Source organism: Anser cygnoides, chromosome 6, assembly GCF_040182565.1.
Source record: "Anser cygnoides isolate HZ-2024a breed goose chromosome 6, Taihu_goose_T2T_genome, whole genome shotgun sequence".
NCBI classification, from domain to species: Eukaryota; Metazoa; Chordata; class Aves; order Anseriformes; family Anatidae; genus Anser; species Anser cygnoides.
Window position 1 is genome coordinate 26645320 of NC_089878.1, and position 18017 is coordinate 26663336.

Genomic DNA, 18017 nt, shown 5'->3' on the forward strand with positions numbered 1-18017 from the left:
GACGACCAAATTGGATATAGCGATCTTTGTTTGAAAGCAAACTTTTCTTTCCTGTCTACAAGCTAGCTAGATACTACAAACCACTCATCTTTATATCCATAACCAAATAAAGGAGAAAAGTGTGTTTTCAAAAAAAATAAAAAATAAAAAATAAAGTGTTAGAATCTGCTGTCCATGCTCGGAATATAAAGCCTCTTCAATTCGTAAATGGTAGACTGCTGCAGAGAAAAATGTAGTCTGCCCAGAGCAATTGCACAACTGTTTGAAATATAGCACTTTTTATATGGGACAGGTTGTGCAGAGTTCACAAGAAAATATCAAATGCAAATAGTCTTCCAAGTGTGACAACAATAATGGATTATTTTTTTTGAAAGGACTAGTGGGAGAAATATGTACATCTAGACGAAGTAATGTGTGCAAAGCCCAAGTTTAGCAAATCATAAGAGAACAGGGAAAAAAAAAAAAAAAAAAAGAAGAGTCTAGGCAGGCCAGCCCTTGATACCAAGCACCATGTATGCTGCCCAGTTTGCCTCCAAGGAACCAACAATACCTGAGAACGAAAAGATTTACAACAGCTCGTTACATGCAAGTACTACTTTTATATACTGACTATTTTTACCAGTTGTGACTGCATGCAAATTTAAAATATTTTCCAAGCCATACATAGATTGACCTCTCTTTTTAGGGCAACCAAGCCAAAACGATAGATGATGTAAGTGGCGCATTGTCAATAATTAATTCTTAGAACCTGTAAGGGCAAGGAGTTACTTCCACATTTATCCAAGTTACACAAATAAGAGCCACTTGACTGGACTGTGGACTATTTTCTAGCTCCTACTCTTCTCTGCACCTTTACCATCCTCAATTTCTTCTTTATACTTTTTCCAGGCCTATTATAATGATTTAAATATTTTTTTCCAACTTTTTAAAGACAGTTCTTTTGTCTTTTGCTCTAATTCTGCATATTAAATTAAATTTCCCCCTGAATCTTCACCAGTTTACTTCACCATTTTTTTTTAAATTCTCTGAAAATAAACTTTTTTTGGTTTAGTTCTGGCCTCACCAAAATTTCGATTTCAATTTATTTTAGCTTCTTTAAATGCTTTATTGGTAACTTCTTTTTAATTTGTAAGGATAAGGCCTGTTTCACTTTATTTCAAATATATCCTTTTTCTTATTTTTTTTTCCGAAGTTAAATTGAACATCTTTTTTATTTAAAAACAATAATAATAAACATATTAATTTAAAAACAATATGATCACAACTTTAAGCAGAACAATTCTCTGAATAGTGTTTTGTTTTAGGATAGCTTTATGATCTGTCCAGAAAGCTTTTAATAAATGGGCCAGGGGAAAATTTCCTTTCTTCTGGCATAACATGCCAGCAGTAAGGTATTTTTTGTTATTGTTTCTACTGCCAAGCTGTCATGGAGATTTGACTGTTCTGCCTCTAGAGAAGGCAACATTTCACTGCTGGGAGAGTTGTTTTTATTAGATCAAAATATAAGAACAATGGATATAACTTAGAATCTTGCTGTAGGTTATTCCTCAGAGCAGAAATATTTTCATTTGTTTGCTGGGGTCTAATGAAAAGACAGAATGGTGAATAGTGCTAAAAAAAAAATAATGGTTTCATTGAGTTGGAGTGAGAAATGGGATGCCCTGACAAATTTCAGTTTGAGGACATGGTAAAGGAGGCCCCATTTTCTTTTTCCACACAGAACATTTATCGTATTCATTTGTTTATTTATGACCAAAAATAAAAAAATAAAAAAAAATAAGGCCAGTTTTAACAATGCAGCTTTTGTTCTGAATGTATTTCTGTCCTGGTTATCATCATAGCATCATTAGGCACCATTTATAGTTTCAGGGTCAGAATCCCAGGCAGGATCCCTGTCAGGTTTGACACCCTACAGTCAGACCAGGAAGGCAGTCCAACACCCCATGCCCTCTTACAGAAAGCTTTCTTTGCTTGAGCTTCAGTTCTATGTATACGTATTTGAATGTAATGGTATTCCTGTATGCAAAAATATGGGATTGGAATTAATAGTTACAACAGCCTGTGTAACTGAGTGAAAGGGATCTCAAAGGAACTAGCAATAAGAATATGCGATCTGTCATCTGAGAAGAACGTGATGTGAGTTTATTCTAAAATCGGAGTCTTCTGGGCAGTTGATTAAATGTTTGCCCCAGTTTTTCATGCTGTGGAAAATCTGCTAATTTAACAAAGAGATAACTTTAAAGAGAAAAAAGGGAATGAGATCATCTACCTAGGCATTATATAGTATTTTTTAAATATTGGATCATGATGATTTGGGTGCATCTATGCATTTCCAAATTAAACTTCATATGCGGATAAATAATGCATAGATAATAACTGTCTTCTGCTAATGTTGGAAATCAGAGATGAGAGAAAAATCTGTATCATCATTTAATTTATCCTGCTGATAGTGCGGAGATGGTTTTTAGAATCCCCAGAGGTTTTTTTTCCCAAATGTTTTTAAATGACTTTGGCAATTAAATCAATTTTGATCTTTCCTTTTGACCATTATCTCCCAAGTGATAGATGTCTTTGATACAGTCCTGCACAATTTCTCTGCAGTTTCACCGTCCTCTCAGATGACCTTAGTTTCTCTTCCAGCATGGTGTTTATGCAGATATCAGGCCCTCTTAAGCATTGCATACACTGGGAAAACAACCAATGATGAGTCAGTACTGGAAAATATTTAATATGGGGAAAACAGATCGCAGAAGCATTTCAGAAAGTAAGGCTGAGATTGATGATAGTTCCCGAAACAATAGCAAGGCGACTTAAACCAGTCTACACTAACATTTAAGCATGTTCCATACCAATTCAAGGAACCAGTTTCTTAAAATGAACTTCTTTAACAGTCGTGTCACTGTAGACCAGACTGTACATGTCTGCTACCAGACTATACATACTGTAGTGTAGATTGAATGCCTGGTAGATCAGCCTCTTGGCTCCATCCTAGACTTTGCTGCCTCTCTTGGAATGTCTTCCACTGCAAAGTACTTAATTTAAGGGGCTTCAAGTGCTTTATCATGCCCTTTTGTACATCTGGACAGTAATACCAGTATCTTTTTTTCAGGCAAAGTGCTATTAGATGGAGGCAATGTCTAAGTAAACACACAAGACGTTTGTTCTCTTATCTGCCTGAGAGAGAATCTCTTCAAAACACAAAGATAAACCTTCTTCCTCTTATTGCTACCAAAGGTGGCACCCAATAAACCTAATGAATGGTGAGATTTGTCTGAAGACCATATTCTGCTTTGTGCTTGGGATGCTTCTGTTTGTAGTCACTAGAGAGCAGTGGCTGTGCATTCTAATATACTGACCACTGTTAGGCATCCAGATTTCACTGAAAGCAAGAAGTGTTTTTGAAACATATGGCTGATGTATTAAGATAATTGTCTCCCTTTCTGTCTGCAGAACAGCCAATTCAGTATGCCCATTCCACTTTTGAAGATGGAGTTGCAAAACTGACTGTCCAAGATGCCTTACCAGAAGATGATGGCATTTATACCTGTCTGGCTGAAAACAACACAGGACGGGCATCATGCAGTGCTCAGGTCACTGTCAAAGGTGAATACTCAGCTTCATGTAATTACAGCAGTGGTATCTGCCATAATCATTAAAAAACAAACAAAGAACATTAGATCTTTAAGAAGGTGCTTGTAAATGTATTCCGTGTTTTTCTTAGCTCTTCTCTGCAGGCTTGGTTTTCTCCTCTTTGGAGGTGTGTGAAACTTAGATGTTTAGGGACTGTGAAAAGTAAAGTGATATGTATGTTGCTTAAAAGGGTATTAATGTTCTGATATTACCAAGAGTGGCTTAATGTGGTAGAGAGCAGTGAAGCTAAGGTTTGGAAGAATTGTATCAGTGTAGGAAAGGACTGTCTCTGCTGAAAGAAAAGAGTGCAATATCACCAGTGTCACCCATCAGGAAGAAAGTGCTGTGATGAGAAGGCAGCTGCCACCCCTTTTGCTTGAACAGAGTTCTCTCAGAGAACAGGGCCAGGGACTGCAATTATGATAGCAAATGTCACTGTTCAGATACCAGGAGTTATGAGAGGGAAAAATAACTCTGAGGAGGTATGTGTTAGCTAATGGGAGGAACTATATCTCCAAATGAGCAGAATTTTGGTAGTGTAAGTACCAGAAGAAGGACGTAGTGAGCAATTGAGATGATCTGTCATCTCTGAAATCTAGGAGCATCTTCTTTGCAAATATCAATATTCTGATACCCTCAGTGATGACTCGACATATTTCATTTGTCCATGAATGACGTAATTCTGCACTATGATCTGAACAAACCCAATCTAAAACAACAGAGATCTCATCTTGTCAGAATCCCATGGATAAATTGAACAGTGAGAGGTAGTATCAATCAGAATTTTTTTTGTTATTCTTATAATCTCATGTGGTATCAGGTTATACGGTTGTTTTGTTTTATGGCTGCAGATGATCAGATTCCACCTCCCTCTGCACTCAAGACTGTATTTAGTATTTATCATCTGCAAATTATTTTCTTCCCAAAGTTATAAAAGTTTGCCGCTGCCTGTCCAACAGATGGATGAGTGACAGCTGCCAAGGGAAGTATTCCATTTGTCTAGGACCAAGTAATGCCTGCAGCAAATTAGTGCATATATCTTAGTGGGAAATGTATCCTGATTCCTGGGATCCTTGGATTTGTCTTGGTTTGCCAATGTTCTGTGGTGTTTGTCTTCAACACTTCAGTGATAGGTCTGCACCTATTCAGTCTGAGTGAATCCACTTAAAAATCTAGGCAAGCTGAAAAATGAAAACAGAGTAATTGTGGTAAATCTACGAGTTAATTTCTTGATTACAGAATTGGAAATGCGGTACCTACCCTACCCCCTCAAAAAAGGCATGAAGTAAGAAAATATTGACTTCAAATAATCCTGAAACTAATATGTTTTCTAATATGTTCTCAAAGCTGTCATTTATAATTTCTCTGAAGCATTTCATCTGCATTAGCTAAGGGGCAATTGAGAGAACTGCACCTCAAGGGAGCAGTCTTTGACATGGGACCTGCTGATTCTTCACTGGGACACAGAATCAAAAAAGACAGCCCCTTTCTCACTAATAATTTCTGAGTTATTTTAGGGTTGACATATGATGCTAATGCACTTAGTGACCTAGCCTTTCCCTAGGTTTCTGGGAGCACTTAGTGACCTAGCCTTTCCCTAGGTTTCTGTACTTTTCTGAGCTATTTCAGGCTACTTAGGCACCGTTGCACTGATTTGGATTCCTCTTATACTTTGGCTAGTCTGGGGCTCAAAAACTCCAATGCTACAGCTACTCTACTATGGGGAGTTAGTTCCTCTGTTCTGCATCCCGTTCTGTTTTCTGAGAGTCATGGAGTGTGGAGGGACAAAGAGGAGCAGAATTAACAACATGCGTGACAGGCATGTGTTTAAAGTTTTTACAGCCTTAGCTCTCCTCTCCACTTCCTGCCTAAAAGTCATTATGTCCTTATTGCTGTGAGGATTAGAATAACTTTCCCCAACACTCAGATCGATGCGGATTTGCCTGACAGAAATAGTACCAAATTTAAAATTGTGATTTCCAAATCTCTTATCTTTTCATATATTTCCATCAGATCCTCTAGCAAGCATTTACTGGCTCTAGGCTTCTTTGAGACCCTGAATGCTGCAGCTAAGGCTTCTCAAAAATGCTTGGCTTTTGCAGGCAGATTACAGCAGGAAATCCACGTACATGCAGGAAGAGAGAAAACTTCATAAATCCTCTCCTGACCAGACACAGATTAGTGGGAAAAAGTCTGTATAAGCTGTTTCTGAATTGTAACTCATCCCTTCCTTTTTGTCTCCCAGATGATTTAAGGTTTTCAGATTTTATGGAGCATTCAGTTTGTTCGTTCATTGCTAGAGCAATATTTTCTTTTTGTACCTGAAATGTAATTTGTATTTAATCTAAGACAGAATTAACTTTCTTGACATATTATCAGTATCAGACCAGTGTCAGAAATCATCTTCCTTCCAAATCATCACTCTTGGCTTTATAGTTATTTATAATTGTCTTTTTCTTCCTTATTACTGAGCAGGATAAATTCTGCCTTGTGGCCAGCAACCTCAGTCCTTCCTTGGTTTTATAAGAAAAAAGCTGAAAGCATTTAGCCATTTGTAGGAGGCTTTTGGCATCTTGTTGCAAAAGTCCCACACTTCTTATGGATGGTGTATTAAGAAATGTACTGGTCTTAAAAATTAAACAAATTCAAACTAATCATTCTTGTGAAGATCACTTAAAGGCAGGCTGACTAAAGGGACACTAGGTAGTCTCTGAAGAAAGTAAGTTAATCAAGGTGAAGCTAATTCTGGTCTTGTGAAAGACTAAGTAGACTAAATTGAATCCTGACAGTTGTCTTCTCTGTGATGGTGGTTTCTTAAAGCTGTAATGTAGGTTAGAGATGAGCTCCAGAGAATGAGTGGCACTTTTTTGAAAAACCAGCCTAGAAAATATCTTCACCATCAGAATGTTTTCTGACTGAATTCTCCAGTGAGAGGGGTGCACTGGATGAAATGCTAGATTAATTAGTCTAATGCAAGAAAACCTAAGAGGTAAGAAACAGTCCAGATTACTCAAACATTGTGACAGACCTCCCTTTTCCCGCAACAGTATCATTTGTCACTCTGAAAATGTTAGATTTTTTTCTTCACTCAGACTTATACATCATTTTCCATACACAGCTAAATCAAAGTTTGAGAAGCTTTGGGGCTGATGTGCAAGTTTTTCTGTAAGTTTTTAACTGCTGTATAAATGACTGAGTTCTTGCTGTTGTTGTAAATTAGTCAACATTTAATACTACAATTTTCCAGATGTTTTGTGATATGAAAATAAGTATCCAAGCCATTTTCTAAATATACCATGCATCTCATTAAAAATAAAAAAAAATAAAAAAATAAAAAATCCCAGCTTCTTAACAGGCAGATGTAGGGTACATTCAGGTCACCTGAAATGTATTTTCAGTGATTATATACTGAAGGTGATAGTAGACACTGAGGTTGAATATTAATATTACTCAGTTTTTTGCCAAGGTCTTTGACCTTTTAAACTAGTTTTTTATGATTAGAAAAATGTGCCGAGGAGAGGTTAATTGACTTGGCTGTACATATAATGAGTCAGTTATAGTGCTTTGCTGTAGCTGTGACAGTTGAAGTATATGGACAAGATGACAAGTGGTAATAACTGGTATAGTCGGAATTAAGGCCAACTCCGAGGCACAGCAGCTGTTCTTCAGGTCTGCCTCATACCTCAGATAAGCCTTCTGATATGTAATTGTCTCTGTCAGTTAACTATTCACTGACAAGGAACCATAAGTGAGACCTACCTGTAGCAAAGATGTGTCAAAGGGATATTTAACCACCTGACATTCACACCAATTCCTGGGTGTGCTACACAAGATACAAGGGTGAGGGAGAGCAGGAGGAGGGATGGGACAAATGATGGGATCAATCTATTATTGTTCTGTACCAAACTAATACTGTGTGTAGAAAGCTTTTTTTTCTTTTGCAAACAGGGTGTGCATGTAAGAGAGGCAGTTATTTCCTTTTTCCAGTGTATCAAGCTGGAGTGCTTGTTACACGAGGGCCAGGAGAATATATTATATATTATATATTATATAATATATTATATATATTATACCAGGAGAATGTCCTTCTGTCTTACAGTTCTGCCCAGCTGTAGATGACAAACAAAACATCTGACCTACTGCAGCTCTTCTTTCATCATGTGGACTTCCTGTGCCTCCTCATGCCAGGCAGAAGCAGCATTGATTTTAAGAGGGAGTGCACAAAGCCTGGCTGGCGATAGCAGTAGCTCATGCTTGGAGCTAGGATGGTCCGGTGGGCTCTGGTGCTCTGCAGCCACCCAGAACTGTTTTGCTGATGCTGGTCTTCTGTACATTGCTTTCTTGAACAGAGGCCTAATGCTGCCTCCCTCAGTGAGCAAACACTATTCAGCAAATGCTGCTGCTTCTGTTTATTGGCTCTTGACCTCATTTCTTCCTCCCTGCCAGCACTGCACTTTCCTGATTTCACACCTGTTCCTCTTTCTCCCCAGCCACTTTCAGTTCACAGGGTTGTGTTTTGTTTTTTTTTTTTTGTTATTTTTTTTTTTAGTGCAGCCTCCCCAGCATAAATATCTATGTAGGGAACTAGTAGCCCTTGTAATCCGATCACTGTAGTCGTTCATTGATCATTGGACAAGCAGATTAGAGTCACCTGAAAGCCTGTCAGAGTCCCTGCTCTAGTAACCAGTTTATCTGAGCAGTGAAGGGAGATGTTATGTGGAAAACCAGTTTCTTTTGTTCCTGTCACTTTTCTGTCTGGTGTGAGCGGGACTGTAAAATATAAGCAGGTTGAAGAAAGGCTTTCAGGTAGGAGTCTTTTCTTCCACTCATTAGAGACACTGTCTTTAGGTCATGGGTTATTTTCCTTTCAATCTCAGAATGACCTCTCACAGATAGTCATCTTCTAAAGAAGGTAATCACTGCGATAAGCAACCTCTCTTTGAATCCTTAATTGAGAGGCTACAGCTTTGTTTCTCAAATATTTCTGCCTAAGGTAAGTGAAGTGTGATGTCTTACTTGTCAAGAGTAATGAAATAGTTGTGACAGTTTTTCAAAGCCAATATTTATTTGAAAATAATTTGCTGTATTTGAAGCATAACATAAATATAAAGGACTATAGAAGACTTTCCAAAATGCATGAGTCTAGTCTTGTTAAATGTCCAGAAGGCATTCCAGACCAGTAGCCTGGTGGAACTGCTTGGCTATGTAAGAACTGGTTCAGAGCACTAAATGAAAGCAAGGTTTTTTTGTTACTACATTGAAAGGTCAGAGGTAAGCTGTTGTAAGCAGAGCTAATATTAGCTATCAAAGAAACTCTGTTCCAGTGCTTTCAAGAGTGTCCTAAAGTTCTTGGTCCAGCACTATGCGTGGGTCAGTAACAGCTGTAATCCTTGTAAGACTGAGCTGCTTTTTTTAATAAATTGCCTTCTTTCAGAACCTCAAGACCAAACATGAAGAACAATGCCAGCTAGAGACCAAAAATGAGGGACAAAAGCTAAACATGTGTGGAAGCTTTTAATGACGTAGGATTTGTGCCATCAATACAAAGAAAGTTCTCTAAAGACAGCTTCTTGATATAAGCCATTTCCAGAAAAAGGGAAACCAAATTTGGATACAAATGAGGGATGAGTGATTGCAGAATGAGCAAAAGTTAAATGGCAGGAATTGTATTAATTTTTTTATAAATGAAAAACAAAGCTGACAGAAAAAAAAATATATTTAATTTCAAAAGAAAAACAACAACAAGAAAACCCCCTACATCTGATGGTGTTCTCAACTGTGAACTTTTAACTATTGTATACCAGAATGACAGAAAACAGATGGTTTTGTTAACAGTCTTAGGAATGGTTCTATGTTGGTCCAGGGGTAAACTCCCCATTTGGATTGCCAAATTCTATGATGTTCTAGTTTTAACTGAAAAGTGGAAGTTGTCAAAAAACATATAAAGCCCGTTAACTGAATATACACCTGAGTAATTTTGAAAGCATGGATATGTCATTACCCCAAAGAATGTTTCCAAAAGCAGCTGATATGGATTAGTTAGTGCAAATTCAGTCAGGCATCAAATTATCTTATTGAATTAGGTTGACTGTAAAACCTTACAGAAATCATTGTTGTGCAGTAGATTTGAGGTAGGCAAGCTGCGGGAAGGGAAGAAGCCCTAATCAAAACTAATGGCTGACAGTTAATACAGTTAAGAGTGGGTGGTTTGTTGTTTGTTTTTGTTGGTTTGGAGGAAAATGGACTTGTTTTTTAACAGTAAGCATCATTTCTATCTGCATTCATTTTCTGGACTTTCTCCTAATTTTTCATGCGGTTAGGAATTTACCCAGTTTATTTTACTTCTATGAATCATATTCCAACCTAGCTTCACTGAACTTCCTTACCATGCATATTAGAGTAACCTGAATTTATCAAAGCAGAGTCCTTTTTTGTATACATTGCTAAACAAATGAAAAAGAGCAAACATATTTTAGTCACTTTTGTACCATCAGTCATGACTACGTCATATAGAGTACTCGCCAATGAAAAACTTAGTCTGCAGACTGGTTATGTACCAGTTAAAATTACTATATACCCAAGAACATCACAGGTAAAATGGCCAAGTGCTAGAAGCAACCTGTTATAACAGGTAAGCTTTTCACATCTAGTGCCTCATACTTAGGCAGAGAGAGAGATACAGATGGAAGTGCACCTGTAAGTTTAATGTTTACCTTTAAACTACAAATCAAAAAGTGGAATACATCTTTAACCAAGCAGTTTCCCAAATTGTGAATTAAAATCTTAGGGGCATTAAGACAGCCTCTAAGGATATATCTGTGCCTTCTCTTCTCACTGTTTAAGGCAATTTGCACTTCTGTTAATGTGAAGTTTTGTCCCTTTCTATTTATGTCTCTTGGATTTGGTAACAGAACTGTTGGCCGTATTTTAGAAGCCTCTTGATTACCTTGCATCACCCACTGATGTAAAACATATATACAAATAAGCATATATATGCTCCAGTGCAAAAATCTCATAGAAGTTTTACTTATAGAAGGAAAATTCTTGCATAAGCAGAAGAGTATAGCCAACGGTTAGGGAAAAGCAGAGGACGTCAGTGTCCAGTAAGATTTTTGTCACATATCCAAAAAAATAATCATTAAAAAATGTCTCTCAATCAAAGGATTCAGTGGACAAAAGAGATTGGTTTGAGAGGAGGGTGATGTGCATGTCTGAGTATAAATGAGAAAACTTTTGTGAATAGTATTATCAATAGTCTAGGGAAATGGGACAACCACGAAAAAGATTTATGATTGTATAAGAAAGGGATATTCAGCATGTGCAGAGAGAGAAGAACTATAAAGGGGAAAAATGAAGAATTACTTTATGAACAGCACTATGCAGGGGGAAAAGTAGGGTTATAGGGAGAGGAAGGCCAAAGTAAGATGAAAAGGGGAGATGAGTTTACCTCAGGGGAACATTTGTGTTTGATTTAGGTGACTACAGATAAATCTGGAAATTTTAAGTACATAAGCTGGAGTGTATAAGGCCAAGTAAGGATGGTGAACTCTTGAAGGTATGTTTCTTCAGTTTAGTCTTAAAAATTTATCAATGTGTTCTTTAAGCATCTTACTGGGTTACAGTATAGATTATAGTATTAGTATTCTAGGTTATTATGGACACCCAAATTGAAAACAAAGCTCCTCTGAGTAAACTGACCAAACAAGTCAGACTCTCAGGAATTCCATTTTCATTCTCATTTCTTTCATAGTGCTACTAATTTTCTGAAGGAAAACTAAACAGAACAGCAACAACAACAAAAAATAATATTTTTTGTCCTTAGCCTTTTCTCCCAGATGAAAACATGAAGAGGGTAAGGTTTCTTTTCTATGTGCCAAGTCCAACCTAGCTGTTGGCAGGGCATTTCCACTAGGCATAAATGCTCGTATGCTGCTTAGGCCCATCTTGCTTTCTGCCCTGTCACAGTCAAAGGCAAGTACTGACCTTGGAGAGCAGATGTCATGAAACTCGACTGTTGTGGACAGATAGTAGTGAGAAGTATCCCATCCTTGTCCTACTACAAAAATGTCATTTCTTACCGAGTCAAGAAGAATTAGCAACAAACCTCTCCCTACAAACACAGGGCCCCATGCTGAATATTAGCAGGTCCTGCCTTGTCCTCAATAATTTTGCAAGTCTATACAGTTCTCTTGCCTTTAAAGGCAGAATTGACCACATAACAGAAGCAGCATAACAGGATTTGTAGTATGAACATTTGGGTTGCAAAATGTACCTATCTAGGCATATACACCGCTCTAACACCTGTTTTCACTCTTCTTTGTAAAATGTAATTTTGTCAAACAATGATACTTTTAGAGGTATAAGGTTTTGATTTTAGAAATTGGAAAAATGTGTGATACAGAAAAGTTTAAGCACTTTAACACAGGTTACTGTGTAAGTCCTAATGAGCAAGTAATTTCTTTGAAGTAGAGGAAAGGAACAGAGGGCAGGAACTTCATGTAGCTGTATATGATTGGAGGTTTCCATATGGCTTCATTTTAGTCAGACCTTGCCTTGACTACAGTCCCACGGACACACTATGCCTTTTTTTCAGGATAATATCTTCGTTTTCTGTTTTGTTTTGTTTTCCAATATGAATTCATCAAGAAGAGACAACTGAGCACAAACAAAGCCATACTACAACTTTGTTGCTGGTGTGGATTTATCTGGGGAGGGAAGGGCTAATGAGGTTTTAACTCTTTGTTAATGCCATCCTCGGGGACACTTGCACTTTATGTGACTGTTGTTCCTGTTGTGCTTCCATTCCATTTCTGCTCATACAGAGCCCATGCTTTTTCTAATGATCAAAGTGGTATCTCAGTACTTCAATATGCATTGCAGTTAAGTTAAATTCTACCTGTGTGGCCAAAGAGAAATTGACACTGGACATGCAAAGGTGAAATTCTGCCTCAGCTGGATGCACATTTTTTGCTACAGAGCTAACCTGGATTGATCACACATATACGAATCACCTTTTCTGCAGTTCTCCATGTCAGACTGGTATAATTGTGTTTGCAGCAATGCTATATTAGTGCAGATATCGGAGTGAATTTCTAGTGGACTAGCTAATGCTGGGGAATTTATTAGCAGAGGGCCAGCTGAGCTGCTGTATAAATGCATTTGGTAGATGCACACACTCTCCGGCCTTCCATGGAGTTGCTGTCTGTGGCAGTGACAAAAGAGCAGCAATCACTTGACGTAAATAGTTCACGAACAGGGTTAGTCATTAATAAGGCAGATGGTTCTGAAGGCAAAAGCAAACAGCTCTTTGACTGCAAAACTTCCAGTGAGACTGTCACTGCGGATTTGGTCTACTGACTGTGAAGTGCTCTGCATTGAAACCAGCTGGCTACTTTGTAGTCCTCTGCAGAATAAATGGAGATTTTTGACCACTTTTCTCACAAATAACGGGTCTTACTGGTATTATCAGCCTTTTGATAGTAGGATTTCTGGAGTGACATCTCTTTCAAATGCTGTGGGCTGCAGAAGAAACTGAATAGACAAAGCAGAGGTTAAAATGCTGAAGACCTGGTGACATCCCATACAGAGGGAAAGACTCAAAGAAGAAAGAATGTACACAGAGCTGCAGGAGAGGCTGGATGACTATCCTGCAGTACTGCAGTAAAATAAATAGATTGCCAAGCTGGATAAAGTGGAACTCAGCTTCCTTTGTATATCCCTAACCACCCTGGCTAATATAGGCTTAGGGCATTGTTAGTCTGGGGTTAATACTTCTGTGTAATGCATGCAGGGCATAGCATCCAGTCTGTAACTACAAAGCATCTCCCAAGGATATTTAAGCCTTGCCTTCCATGTACAAAACCCGATTACAACTGCAGAACTAGATGATGGGAGTTAGATATGTGAAAAACACTGCTGGGTCGTTAAATGTCTAGTTCTCATGACCAAAGTTTGCAAAATGGCATACCAACCTGAGATCTTTAATAAAGGAGAAATGTCCCTGCATGTCTCAAGTGTATAGAGGTCTCATTTTTTTTTATGCCAGTATAAACCAAGTTTGCGATTCTTGGAAAAGTTGCAGAGCATATTTTTACCCTCTCACTTCAAGTCTGAGACAGATGAGATGAGTGTCCTAATATCAATTTTCTGCCTTGTAAAAATAATAATAATAATAATAATAATAACAGTAACAACATCATTTTTTTGAGATGATAACATTGTTAACGTGAGATCCAGTAACAGCTGGATTTATTTACACTGGAAATATTTGGAGAGGTGAAACTCCTTTCAAAATGTCTGGTTCATCTGGCCAGGCTACTTTACAGCTTTGGCTGTATGTATATGTGTGAATCTGAGGTTTTCTTTGAAAGATTTTAGTGAAATCTGCTGCTTCTCTCTCTGAGCTCGCTCACATGGAGAGCGCTTTGAGTTAAGCATTCCCCTCAGCTCAGTTGACATATTAGCCTCTGAGCCAAAATGATATTTAAACACCATAAATGGTAAATGTTGCTGAGGCAGTCCTTTCGCACGGCTCACGCTAGGCATTATTTGGCAGTTAACCATGTGATTCTGGCAAACAGATTCCTTGAGTATAATTAAATCTCTCATAAGACTAAACAGCGTGTTTGCAGTGTTCTGAACATAACGCAGCAAACTTTCTATTCTTTGCGTGTCCCTGACCTCTAACCAGTTGTAACCCTGATCCTCTGCAGCTGAGTTATTGCATTGATGGTGTATATGTTCAGGGCTGTAGCTGACCCTGCTCGAGCAGGGGGTTGGGCTAGACAGTCTCCAGAGATCCCTTCTGACCTCTACTTTTCTGTTATTCTGTGCAGTGTGAAGCGTGCTGAAGTCCTGATATTTCAACAGGAGATGTCAGCATTCTGCAGCTCATATTAATAAGTCTTCAGTACCTCTGGGCAGGCAAACAAGCAAGAAAATTTCTTAGAAAAGACAATGTCCATAAAATGTTAACTGTTTTATCTAGAGGCCAGGTAGAACCCAAATTCAGTCTTTGGAAATCTTAAAGTTTGTGTCCTTATCTGGACTTTCTGCTTCACTCTAGCTTCAATAGCAAATCTAGGAATTAAAGTGCCGTAGTGAGGCTATTGACTCATTTTTTCCTTCTGTGTGCATAAATTTATCTTTTACCTTAATAAGTAAGTACTTGCAGGTATATGTGTATGGTACAACTGATTTGTAGTGGGCTAACTTCAGAGCAGCATGAATATTCTACTGACTTTTTCTTTTATGTATACACCTTCAACACAATAACCCACCTCTGCTTATCATTCTACGGTATAAATGTTTCAAGTTCTCTTCTCTGATTCACTAGGTCTAGGTTTTTAAAAATTCAAGTGTATTTTGGCTCGGGCCCACAGCTAACATTAATATTAGTCTTGCAATAATTTCCTGTCTGCAGATATGCGGAGGTTAAATTGATGCAAAGTATTTTTGAAGTTGTGGCTTAAAAGACAAAGAATAGAAAAGCATTTTTTCACCTTAAATTTCTATTAATAGAGGTTAATAAATAGATGTCTGATATTGTAGCTGAAGAGGGATTAATTTACTATTGATTGCACAAACACAGGAGAGCAGTGTAAGAGATGAATGGAAAGTTTTGTATCTGAAGCAATGCATCTCTTTACCATTGCCTTCCAAATATGCTGAGAATCCATCTTTATGTTTAAAAAATAATAATAATAACTGGAAGCATTTGAATTCTCCTTAATCTGTGTGGATTTAATGCACTAAATGTGTTTTTTTTTCTTTAAACACAGATTCGAATGCTTATTAGAGTGTCTTTCTAATAAAAAATGAACCCTCGGGGGTAAGGCGATACTGTGGGAAAAGCCTTTATTACACTTGCTTTGTAGAAAAACATATGTGGGTATATAAGGTAATCTTTAAATGCCTTGCTTACTATTTCTGGTCTTCCAGGCTAAGCACCAAGCTCTTTTGAGTGGCAGATGTGGAGTATCTTGTTTGTTTCCCACTGAGCTGTGCATCTTATTACTTGACATTTTCCAACATTCATGCATATTAAAACCTGAGGAAAGGCAAAAAACATAGGAAACATATAAGTGGGATCATTGTGGTGGGCTTTTAAATCTGTCATCTTGTGTAATGCCTTATCAAAAGCTTGTTGAAATGACAAGACACTGCAGCTCTTCAGAGACTGCCCCAGATGGGCTTATGCATTATGCCAGACCACAGCTCTGTGCAAAGAGCTGTTAGACTTCTTGAGCCCATAATTTTAGTGGAACCTTTGAGAATTCAGTGCTCTATAATCAGGCTTTGAGAAAATCACAGTATTTTTTGTATTATCTTGCCTGATTTGACCTGCATGAAACCAATAGTTGTGCTTAAAAATTGAGACTTTTTATAAGCTACTGCAAACTAAACTAGTCGCGGTCTGAAAACAAGTTATTGAAATGTACCTGTGTTTTATCAAGCCCACACTATCTAGTGCTTTCCGATGTTTCTCACAAATGCTTTGGCATGATCCGCATAGGGTGAACTCCCTGCAGCAGCAAAAGCTGACTGGGGAAAGGAAGAGGAGGGAGACAATTAGCTACTCAGGGTAGAAATTTTTGTGGTCACTATGACAGTATTGTTATGTGTTAACTCTAATATTCCTTCTTTTCGTTCTTAAAGGTAAACCTACTCCTAATTGGAAGCAATAAGAAGTAAGAGTGGTGGGGGAGATGTTAAATGGCTGTAGGTGATTAGAGCGCATTAACATAATAGGAAGAGATCAGATCTCCTCTATTTCACATCCAGTTGATTAAGCTTGAGAGTGGGTAGGCATATAGCAAAGTCATGCCCTCAATGCCAATGTCAGACAATTTTCTTTAGGTTCTGGATTTTCTTTCTGGTGCCATGTGTGATATATTTTTATTGTTTGCAGTTTTGGCTGCAAAAATACCCCCACAGTACTGTAAAAGAGGATGTGCTCTTTTTGGTTTTGTGTTGTTTTGTTGTTGTTGTTTTGTTTTTTCAGTCAGAAACATAGTGGCTAGCAGTACCTGAGCTTGGAGTAGTACTGATGCTTTCTTCTTTCTCTTCCTCTTGCTCTGGGCTCTGCAGCCAGGTGAATGTTGTCTGCAGCTCAGTGAATGAGTAGTGTCTCTCTTTTCCCAAGTACCCTCCAAAATCAAGTTGATTTCTCTTTTTCCAAATGATCTGTAAAATTTAAGAAAAGCTTAGGTACATTAATATAAGCTGTGAAAATGTAAACTACTGCTACCTCATGGTAAAACTGTGAAATGTTAAAGCCTTTGTCAGAGGAGCACTGAGTCACTGCATGCTGCTATGTAATAAATTAACAGCTAAAAGCATTTACAAGCCTCAGAATTTGAAAATAGTTAAGATTCAGACCTTGTAACTTGCCCTTTACGTGATTACATCTGTCCCTTCTGAGAAAATGCAGTGATTTTAGACTAAGACTAAACAAAACTAACTTATCTAAAACTAACTCTGGTGTTTTGCATAAAACATTTGCTAAAAACTAAAGTTGTCAGTAAATCAATTGGTTTGTATTGTTTGTTTGGTTTGTTGTTGTTGTTTTTTTTTTTTTTCCTAAATCTAGAAGTCTACAATATCAGATCTTAAGGAAGAATTGTTGCATGAAATGAGCCCCTATGCTTTCTTAATGAACAAATAGTGTTTAGGGACTAGAATTTAAATATTTTTATTTGTTGCTACCAGGTGAAAAAATTGTAGACAATTTTGGTGATATTCTGCTTAAATGATTTGGTAGGATAAACATAGGCTACTGACCACTATTGAACAGCAGTAGCATAAAATCAGATATCCTATTTAAAAAAAATATATATAAAAAAATAAGAGGTAAAAGTAGAATGTTTTTGAAGAACGCCTGTTCAAGTTGCTATGGAGTCAGTCTTTTTAGTCATATACTTATTCTGTCCTGGATGCCAAACATTTGAAAACGAATACAGGTAGTCTTAGCCATGACCAAGCCTCTAATTTCCGATGTGATGCTGACTTGGGTGTAATTTATAACTGCTTAGACATTTTTGAGTTTTTATATGCAGAAGATTACATATCTGTTGCTGAAGAAATGTCTTCACTGTTCCAATGCTCCAAAGAACATCAGCAATAGAAAGGGAACCATTTTTATTCCCGCTCTGTAACAGGTATCAAGAAATTATGTAGTGCTTAAAGGACTGGACTAAATCAAACAGTGTACAAAGGTAGGAATGTCTTCAGAAAGGGTATGATACACAAAGTTGCCTTTGTTTCTGTCCCTGAGGTGATCCTCAGGTTTTCAATATCTCAGACTTAATAATCGATCTTAATGTTCCTCTGTGTAATTATATCCAGTTTCCCCTGAAACTTAAAATGAAATAAGACTTCCATCTCTT

General features: G+C 37.6%; 1 protein-coding gene across 5 annotated transcripts in view; it reads left to right on the forward strand.

Annotated features, from left to right (window-relative positions):
- The window catches only part of MYLK (myosin light chain kinase), a 212298-nt gene that overhangs the window by 107656 nt on the left and 86625 nt on the right, over positions 1–18017 (forward strand). For 4 of the 5 annotated variants that reach the window (XM_013171240.3, XM_048072380.2, XM_066999193.1 and 1 more), the window contains one exon: positions 3451–3603. In XM_013171240.3, the coding sequence (XP_013026694.2) occupies positions 3451–3603 (153 nt within the window). Of the gene's footprint in view, positions 1–3450; positions 3604–8324; positions 8437–18017 lie in introns of those variants that run through there. The other variant, XM_048072384.2, reaches the window with a different exon arrangement.